The 10,727-nt window shown below is 40.0% G+C and overlaps 1 protein-coding gene across 1 annotated transcript; it reads left to right on the top strand.

Annotated features, from left to right (window-relative positions):
• Positions 1 to 3,773: 3,773 nt before the first annotated feature.
• LOC143033719 (pre-rRNA-processing protein TSR2 homolog) lies at positions 3,774 to 9,375 on the top strand (the record flags this gene model as incomplete). The annotated part of the gene is given in 3 exon segments (XM_076199204.1): positions 3,774 to 3,977; positions 8,978 to 9,068; positions 9,284 to 9,375. Coding segments are annotated over 3 exon segments (249 nt in total), but the record flags the coding sequence as incomplete, so codon positions are not given.
• Between the last annotated feature and the right edge of the window lie 1,352 nt (positions 9,376 to 10,727).

The following is a 10,727-nucleotide window of genomic DNA, read 5'->3' as shown; positions in this document are numbered from 1 at the left end:
AACTTTCTTATTCTTGCCTATAATCTCCACCCAAATAAGTTTCGTACTATCCTCTTCCTAAATTGAATTGTTGATTATACAGTTGATTGTATTTTTTTAACGAAAAATGCTACTCCTCCCCCCTCCTGCCAACCCTGTCCTTGTATATATATATATATATATATATATATATATATATATATATATATATATATATATATATATATATATATATATATATATATATATATATACATATATATCCTTCTATCTCGATTTCCGGAAGGAAAAGTCTATCAGCCCTATTGATCCAGGATTCAGCGATAGCTATATTATCAAATCTCTACGCATGCTTTACCTCGCAGTAAATACATTTGATTTATTACGCTTCTGCTGTTTGTATAGTAAACTTTTAATTTGTCCTCCATTCACCTGATTTGGTGATTCTTTACACAGTCCTTAACTGAGCTGTTTCTATTGCCTAAACTATATTCCGATACTCCCCCCCCAAGACTCCCACGTAATCTGCCCCCCCCCCCCAAAAAAAAAAATGCAGGATGTCTACTTCTTGCTCAAGGGATTCAGCAAGGAGCCGAAATCCTCTGGGTAACAAATGCACCCCGTCTTTTGTGTGTAGATAATTCTTACCGTGAAAGCTATCCCAGTTGTCGAGAAATGCCCATCCATTAGCCTTACAATGTTTTGCCAACCTGCAATTTATTGCAATAACCCTGGAATGCCACATGCCTCCAACTCTACGCCTCGGAAGGATTCCACATACAACAGGAACCCCTCCCTTATTTCTAATCTTATCTAGCGCATCCGGAACCGCGCAAACAATTCTTCACTCCCTAACTTACCTATGTCATTCCCCCTAGCACTCAAGCAAACGATGAGTTTCACACTTTCCCCGACGATACACTCTTCAGTCCTGTCTCTAACATCACCTATCCCCGCCTCGGGGAAGCACACCTGGGTCCTATGCTTCCTGTCTTTGTCACAGAAGGCCTTGTCTAAATACCTCACCTATCTCCTAGAACCAAAATCTTACCTGTGGGCAGAGATCTAGCGATTGCCCTACCCTTCTTCCCTTGCATTTTCTTCGTTTCTTCTTGTAAACCCGCGAGAGCTTGAAGTGAGTTTCTGCATTCAAGCGGGTCTGGTGAGGGCTTTTTACCACCTCTCCGTGTTTTGTTTGTTACCTTCTTCCACCCAGGTTCCAAACATGGTTTGTCGTCCGTGTTATGGGTCTTCGAGCGAAAAACTTGATTCTCCTCTTTAAAGCCCTCAACAGTCATCTCTAAGGCAACAGTTCTATTACGTAGGGATTGTACTTCTTCGGCGCTGATCACTGAAACACAATCACTTGCCATCTCACTTACATTAAGAGGCGGTCAGGGTCGAAGGGTTGGGGAGATAAGGTTGATGAGGACACGCTCACGATGATACGTGACGTCGTACGACGGGTGAGACGCGATGATCCAGTGAGAGGACAGTGGAGTGCACCGCAACAGAATATAGGTGTAAAATGGTGTGATGCTAACAGCATAGCAATCGGCGTAGTCTTGGAGATAGAAGGTGTTAGTCAAAGATGGGGCGTGGCAGCGCTATAAGGATGACTACCATTACATTAACGTATCGGAGTTGGATGCGGTTGTAAAAGGAGTCAATTTGGCTCTGAAAAGGAGGCTACCCGAGATCGAAATCAGGACAGACTCAGCCACGGTGGCAGGATGGATGAACTCAATACTAACTGCTGAGAAGAGAATACGCACGAAAGGGACAGCAGAAGTCATTGTGAAACGGCGCCTTGGGATCCTGAGGGAGTTAATAGACGAGTTCAGCATGAAGGTGAGCGTAATCCAAGTGCCGTCGGGAGTGAACAAAGCGGACGTGCTAACCAGAGTAAAGAAAAGCTGGTTGAGGTGTGCACCGCAGGATCCTTATGCGCGGAGGAGTTGCATGGAACACATCACCTAGGTGTTGATAGGTCATTGTTCTTAGCAACTTAGCAAGGAAAGTTGACCCAAATGTAACGGGGAGAAGTCCGGCGGTCTGTGAGGGTATGTGTCCGATGTCAATCAATAGATCCCGCTCCAAGACCGCACACAACGGGGGAACTCAGCGTAGAGGAGAACTGGAGGAAGTTGGCGGTCGACGTAACCCACTATCGACGGGGCATATACTTATCGATGGTTGACTGTGGCCCAGGACAATTCGCCGTCTGGCGGGAGCTGAGGACGGAGACGGGGGAAGAAATTGCACGGATGATGAATGGGATATTCCTGGAACGGGGTCCAGTGGATGAATTCCTGATGGATAATAGCACCGCGCTTCGGTCGGGAGCGCTGAAAGAAAAGCTGGACAAATGGAGCACGAGACGTTTCTTTAGGGCTGCTTATCGTCCGAGCGGGAATGGAGTAGTAGAACGATGCCATCGCAGTATTAAGTCCTATTAAGTCCACCCCTGAAAGGGCATTAATACCGCCCATGGAGACAGTCTTCTGGCATAATATGTCTCCTAGGTCAAGCCAAGACGAAGACTCGGTTCCACAAAGAGCATTATTTAACTATGACTGGTGACATCCCAGGGTAGCGCCGGTGCTACCGGCCAATGCTGAGGGAGGAGGTATGGGTGAAGCCAAAAGATAGTAAGTGCACCTCACAGTGGACGAAGGGTATCGTAACGGAGGTAAATTTGAGGAACAACATCTCTGTTGAGGGAGTGCCACGATATATCCCGGATCTTCTTCGTGTGGTGGATGGCGGAGAAAACGATGAAGATAATCACGACGCGGTAGTGGATGGGGGAACAGCGCCTCGGCGACCGCAGGGCAATAGACGTCCTCCGGGATGGCTGCAGGGCTACGAAGTAGAAAGTGGAGGAGGCGAAGAATAGGTTGATCTCGAGATCAATGGGGTGTGTGGTATGAATGTGGTGCGGATATGGGTGTGCAGTTTACACCCCCGGCACAGAGTTCAAGGGTTACAGAAGAGTCTTCGTCATCGAAGAAAAAGAAGCAGGAAATAACGTGCCCACGCCCACATTTTTTGCATCTATATTATGGCAAGTACAACGACTTTTCTATGCAACGTTTCTTGCGGAAATCAATATTAAGGGAAGGAGAAAAATGATAAATAAAAATCCCGCAACTTCCCGCCAGTTGTAACCAACGCGGAATTGTGTGAAGTTTCGTCGCGCCCGCTCACACAGCATTTTGTATATTTTTTGCACCTGTACTATGACTAAACAAAATTTCTTTGTAATGTTTCTTGCGGAAATTAATATTAAGGGAAGGAAAAAAACGTAGGCTAACCTTCCTGACACCCGTAACCAATGCGGCATTTCGACTGTTGCGAATATCGTCCACTTTTTTGTGAAGCATATGTTTTCCTCTTTATTTCAACCTAATCTAACTTAAAGCTACCTAATCCAAGTGACCAGGTATACAAGTAAAAAATATACAAATTGATGTTCGACAGATAAAACTGGACAGCCATGACACCGTTTCGGTTGCGGGTAAATTACGGGATTTTTTCCTCTCAATCCCTTATTAATTTCCGCAAGAAAGTTGCTGTACTTTTTGTGCTATAAATGCAAAAATATACTAAATGCTGTGCGAGCGGGTGAGACGAAACTTCTCAAATACCAAAAATAATGTAATAACTATAAGGTATTTTATTTTTATTTCTCTAAGTGATGCAACCGATAACCTCTTACATCAGAACTATAAGCAAAATACTTATGGATTTGAAAGAGAGAAATAGAGGTGGGAGAGGTTATGAGTATTATTTACTGTTTGATAGTTTTTACTTTATCTATGAGAACTACTAACGTTCAATTGTTTACATGAAACTAAAAGGTGGTCTCGGACAGCTATCGTCATAGAAATACATGCGTCTTGTTGTTAGAACTCATCCTTATTTTCAAAATGACGAGTTGTCCAATATTTAAAACTGTTGTAGCATCTCTTCTCAATAACTGGGACGCCATCCAAGTAAGATTTAACAGTGTTCTTTGATCAACGTGTTCTATTTTTAACCCATTTCATTTGAAACAGTTTATCCTCTGGCTCAAGTTCTCAACTGAATAGCATGCTAGGTCAACTTAAAATGGAATTCCTGATATTTGAGCTGAAGTAGTTCTCATGGGATGCAAAAAGACGCTATGAGTACAATGCAATTTGAATTATCCATCATTGTGAAAGGTACAAAATCAGGCCTATTTTGTCCCAGAAAATCAGGCCAAAACGTGCGGTCTCCCTAATTGCCGACCAAAACCGACCAAACCCAAACAATGACGGTTTTAGCTCAAATGCACAATATTATATATAAAAAATTAGCATATGGTTGCATTATTTGACATTTTCTATAAAATGTGTGATTTCCATGTAACTTGATCAAAGAGAAGTTATGTTTTTATTCTCTGCAAAATTACTGACCACAGCTACAAATACCGGTAAAATTTTACTTTCGACCATTGTACGAATATAGCCATACAAAATTAAATAGTAATTTTGTAAATTAAAATGTATCAACGTAATATGCAATTTTGTGTGCGGAAATGAAAATAAAAAAAGTTGCTAAAACAGATTTCTTAAGTAACGAAGTCGTGTACGACGAATGGCACGCCATGTTTGTTATGGTACATGCCGACGTCTGAGAAATGAAAGGACGATAAATTTGTCTAAACTAAACCAACCTAAACTAAACTAACCTAACCTAACCTAACCTGTGTTTAATAAATCATTACCTGCAAATTAGATGTCATCCGCTCGTCCTCGTCGTCGTGAGTAAAATATTATGGTAAGACACCAAGAACAAAATATTTTAATGTAAGAATATTGTTTTTTAACCTATTTTCTCCCAGAAATGAGCAGCTTAAGATCATTGGTTATTCTACAGTTGAGCTTCATTTCATTACATGTAGGCATACGTGTTGGGTCCAGGTCGTGTTTGTTTTTGTTTTCACATGATATATCAGAGATAGTCTAGTAATAGTTGTAGAGGGTGTTGTTCACAAATAATACTTACATTGTTATGGTATGAATTTTAAGATGTTGGACAGGCTATGCTATGCGTATTACATAGCTGGCTATGGCTATGATAGCAAATATATGAAATAACTATTAATAATATGGTCAGTATTCCATGCCCATGACCATGAGAATTCTCAAGACTAATAGAGGTCTAGAGACAAGACTTAATTTTCTTCTGGGTTTCATGGTAATAGACATGAGCTGTTGAAATAAGGCTGTTTATTCAGATTATCATGATTATAGATAACATGATTAAACAAAATAACTCCTTTGAAAGTAAAAATACATTATTCTTTTTTTTCTGTATCAGTAAATTGGTGTAAAAATAATGCACCAAAATCAATGTAAATTTAAGTTGGGTCCTAGGATAGTTGCAGTACTGACTGGTTAGTGTATTGAGAGGCAATCTGTTAAGAGCAGTCAATTTTTTACAAGAATAGTAGAGCCTGTGTTAGAATCAGAAATGGAGAGAATGAGTGGTTTGAGGTAAAGGTGGGACTTGTCAGGGATGTGTTATGTCACCTTGGCTGTTTAATTTATACATGGATGGGGTGGTGGGAGAGGTAAATGCAAGGGTAATGGGTCAGGGATTGGAGATAGTTAAAGAAAATGGAGAAAAATAGGAGATAAGCCAGCTGTTTGCTGATGACACTGTGCTTGTAGCAGGACGGGAGGAGGGTTAAGGAAGTTAGTGACCGAGTTTGGGAAGGTGTGCGAAAGAAAGAAGTTAAAGACAAATCTAGGTAAAAGTAAAGTGTTGAGATGTACAAGGGAGGAAAGTGGCAGCAGACTAGAAGTAAGTATTAACCACTTCTATATGACTCAAATTCTTGCACACAGCATCAGCTCCCATGTGTAATTTGCATCACACCACTTGCATTATAAAATATAAAGTCACTGCTATATTACTCATTCTCTTTTACTCTGAGTAATACTAAACACAGAGAACATTATCAATCCAGTGCACAGAATCTGGGGGTAACTCATGTGCAACTACAAAAAAATGTAATCAAGACACCGACGCCAGTGTGAATGTGGTGGGAAAGGGAGGAGCAGAGGTGGAGGTAGAATGTAGATTGAGAGAAGTAAATGCCTTGGGGGATTAAAAAGTGTAATGAGAAATAGACATTTGGGAATGGATGCTAAGAGGAGATTGTATGAAGGGGTGGTTGTGCTGACAGCACCATATGGGGCAGAAACATGGAACATAAGAGAAGAGTTTGAAGAGGAGAATGGGAGTGGAAAGGGAGTTGGGAGATATGGTTGATGAAAGAGTATTGGGATGGTTTGGACACATGGAAAGAATGAGTGAAGAAAAATTAGTAAAAGAGGTGTAGAAGGCAGAGGTGGAAGGAGTGAACATGAGGGGGCGACCAAGGATAAGATGGATAAAGGGGCATTGAGAAAGAAGGGAATGTCTGTTGAGGAAGGATGAGAGAAGACAGAAGATAGGGGTGGATGGAGAATGGTTCTGTATGGATGATACTGTGATGCATGAAAGGGAGTGGGTGGGGATAAGAGGGAGGGAGGGAGAATGGGAATGGAGTATGTGGGGATGGAAGTGGATTTTATGCCTTTGTTTTCTGGCTACTTCCCTTATAAAGGGGAAAAAGCCTTTGGTATATATGTATTTACATAAATTTCTGATTTCCATTCCTAACTGCCTTAGACATTTGACCCAGCCATAAATGCAGTGTCATCAGTAAACAACAATTGCCTCATCTCCCATTTCCTTGCACTCGCACTAACCATCTCCAGCCCCCTTGGATTTACCTCCCTATCCCCATCCATGTTCCTATTGAACAACCATGGTGACATAACACTACCCTGACACAGCCCCACCTTTAACTCGAAACATTCCTTCTCACCATTCCCAACCCTAACACAAGTTCTACTATTCATGTGAAAAGGTTTTGACTGCCCTTAAGGCCTTAACAAATTTCCTCCATAATACCTTTCTGTTGACTCTGTCATAAGCCTTCTTCAGATCCATAAAAATGCCAAAAGATATACCTTTTGCCAAAAACTTCTTACCTGTCATGCATCTTCCCTTTCCTAAACCATATTTGTTCTCCCCAGTTATTCCTTCTGTTTCTCTTTTAATCCGCTCAACATCCCCCCATATGTTTCTGAAACAGTTATATTCCTATTTTCCCCTTTTCCTTTGTAAGGTAGAACTATGCAAGTACTCTAAGTTCTTTGGCACATTTTCTTCCTTAGGCACACATTAAACAACCACATTAGCCAATTCATTATAACAGTTTCTCCCTTTTCCAGACAGTGCATGACACCTATCCAATCCAGGTACCAGCTTTCATAGTTTCCAATGCTTTTGTACCTTATCTTTTTCTATAGGGCTGACCTTTTCCTCTAACATCAATCATTTTCCTAGCACCTCCCACTACCACAACCCCTCACTAACCTCCTCCACAACAAGACAACATACACCCTGTAAGGGTTTTGTGGGAAAACCCTGTTCACCATCCATGGTGTTCCTCAGGTAGATGGAACTGTTTGGCCCGACAATCTAAGGAATGACAACAACATCAACAATCTCCACATTCAGCAGTTCTCTGAAATACCTTACCCATCTTCCTCTTACCTCCTTCACTTTCATTAACATCTTTGGATTTTTGTTGAAGTATTGAGTTAGGTGGTCTTTCTTGAAGTGTTTGTTTAGTTATCTGGGTGTGAAACACATTCACACCCAAATATCACAAGCCCTTCAAGGAACACTGCCTAACTAAATACTTCAACAACCCCTGGATATAAGTCCCACAGAGAAAACCATCATTCACCAGACAAGAAATACAATATTATGCCTAAGCTTAGGCTACCATACATCATTGAGGCAATACTATCTCAGAATAGGCCTGGCAATGTATTCAAGCTGCCCCAGAGGCAACCACCACACAATGCCTCATACAACAAATCCTCATACTGATTAAGTGAGTTGTGGTCTTGCCAGGAGGCTGTTGCTGGTTTCTTGGAGGCCATGGGCTTTCTGCAGGAGACCATGGGAACAGATTGAGTGATGTTTCCATCTGCACCATTTACTTTTTTTTCTCTACCTCATGCTTCTCTTCACTTCCATTTTTTTTTTTTTTTTTTTTTTTTCAAACTCTTACCCTGCTTTACATCTGCTCTCTTGTGCTTTGTTTCTCTATTCTTGTACCTCTTGCACACTTCCCTAGTTCTACCCTCCAACCAATTCTTCTACCACTATCTTCATCTCTTCATCCCATGATTCACTACCTTTCCTGTTGTTCTCCCCATCCTTCTTTGCATAGTGGCAGAATTATTTTCCCCATTACCACAGAGGGGCCCAGAAGAGATAGAATAATAGAAATTGTAAATGATAGGTTTAAAGGAACAAGATAAAAGAGGGACAGCTTTAGAACAAAGTGGAGCTTTTAACTTTTAACATAAATGAATGATGTGTGACTGGTCTTTAAGGGTGGCCCAAAACTGTCCCTATAATATTGGCTTCATGTTCCATGTAATCAGTATACCAGTTTGGGTAGGAGGGGAGCAATTGCAAGTTGGCAGCACCTCATCTGTGAAAAGGTGTTAGAAATGTAGTTCAAGTTGTTAGAGGTCTTAGGCCAAGTCTGGAGACCAGGTGTCAGTCCTTCAGGGGTACACTTCCTGATGGAGGTGAGGTGGGTGATGAATTTTGAAAATGGATAGTTTTGCTGACTATCTTGCAGGAGCACCACATGCAACCCATTTATTATAGTGTAAACCATAAAAGTATTACTTAACCTGCACTTCAATGCAAAATAGATTATAAGGCTGTTGACAAAAAAAAAAATCAGCAGTTTTTAGGAATTCTTCACATTTTAAAACTTTTTGCTACATGAGACTAGTATATTAATATGAATTTCCTAATAAATTTTGCTTATGTTACAAATAAATGGTATCCTATATTAGTCTCTGTTAACTGTTTCTAATTGCAGTTTGCTGTGCAGCACAGGACAGGAGGACCACAGAGTAAAGAGATTGCTGAGTGGTTGATTGATGTGACAGAGAACTATTTCTATGATAATGGTATGTACTTCATTTTATTCAGCTATAGATCATCTTCAGTTATAAGTAGTATTGGCTCTCTGGCAGTAATCCAGAGCTCAAATGAGTGAAATAGTCTGTGATTAGTAGAAGCTAATAGTGTGTCACATTTCTGAAAAGACTAAAGATATAAAATGTTTTATCCACATCCCCTTTTTCTTCTATTTCTTATATATTATTTTCTCTGCCCTTTCTAGAGGAATTAGAGGCTGATGAAGTTGCTGGGTTTTTGTCAACTATAATGGATCAAGAATTGAATACTTTGGTAGAGGATGGATCTGACTTAAGTGTAAGTATGATAGGATACCAATTTAAGATGTCATAGACTAAGGAAATTTCGAAATCATCATTCTCATTCTATGTTTATGATAGTGTATTTACCTAGTTGTATTATATGGGAAGAGAGCTATGCTCATGGTGACCCGTCTTTGTACCCTCTCAGCATCAAGTTTTTTCTTAAAATCTTGAATAATGTTTACACACACTGTTTCCGTGTCTAATTTGTTCCAAGTATCTGTCACTCTGTGTGGGAAATCTGTTCCTTTTCATGTCCTCTTGTTCCATTATCCCATATTAACAAGTCATTCTTATCTAAGACTTCCATTCCTTTCATTATTCTATAGATAGTCAGTAAGTCCTCTTTCCCTTCTTTGTACCAAAGTTGGTAATTCTAGTTTGGACAGTCTTTGCTCATATGTCAGTTCGGAAAGAGTTGGTGCTAGTTTTGTTGTTGCTCTTTGTATTCTTTCTATTTTTTTTATATTCTTTTTGGTACTGGGTGTCCATAGTGTTGCTGCATACTCAAGTTTTGGTCTTATTAGTGTAGTTAGAATTTTTTTTATAATTTCCTCGTCCAAATAAGCAAATGCCACTTTAATTGACCTCAATAAATTGTAGGTTTCTCCGAATATTTTATCAATATGCTTATCCGGTGTCATGTCCTTGCTGATCATCACTCCAAGATCTTTCTCCGAGTTTACTTTTTTCACCTCTTCTTCACCAATTTTGTAATCTTTCGATATTCTGTTTTTACTCTTTCCAAATTCCATTATACTACATTTCTTTATATTGAATTTTACTTCCCACTTTTGAGTCCAATTCCAGATCTTGTCCAAATCTTGTTGCAATGAGTTGCAGTCTTCCTCCATTTTTATCTTTAGTATCTTTGCATCATCTGCAAAGAAATTCATATAACACCTTCATCCATGTCATTAATGTATATGGCAAACATTATCAGTGCCAGTACTGATCCAAGCAGGACACCGCTTATCACTTCTTCCCAGTTTGAGAATTTATCTCTAATTACTTCTCTCATTTTCCACCCAATCAGGAAGTCTTTCATTCATTCCAATAATTTTCCTCTGATGCCACCTATTGACTCAATCTTCTTTATTAGTTTTTTATGTGGTACCTTATCAAATGCCTTTTGTAGGTCCAGAAAGGCACAATCTGCCCACCCATCTCTATCTTGTATTATGTCTATTAGTCTTGAGTAGAAGCAAATCAAGTTTGTTGTACATGATCTTCCTTGTCTGAATCTAAATTTGTTTGGATTCAGTTTAGTTTTTTCTTCCAAATGCTTAACCCATCTATTTGTGACAACTTTTTCACAAATTTTTGCTACTGTGCTCGTTAGTGAGA

The sequence above is a fragment of the Oratosquilla oratoria genome, chromosome 16 (genome assembly GCF_046742065.1).
Source record: "Oratosquilla oratoria isolate Oo_2021 chromosome 16, ASM4674206v1, whole genome shotgun sequence".
NCBI classification, from domain to species: domain Eukaryota; kingdom Metazoa; phylum Arthropoda; class Malacostraca; order Stomatopoda; family Squillidae; genus Oratosquilla; species Oratosquilla oratoria.
The sequence above is the reverse complement of the archived record's forward strand: the minus strand, read 5'-3'. Positions and strand labels throughout refer to the sequence as shown.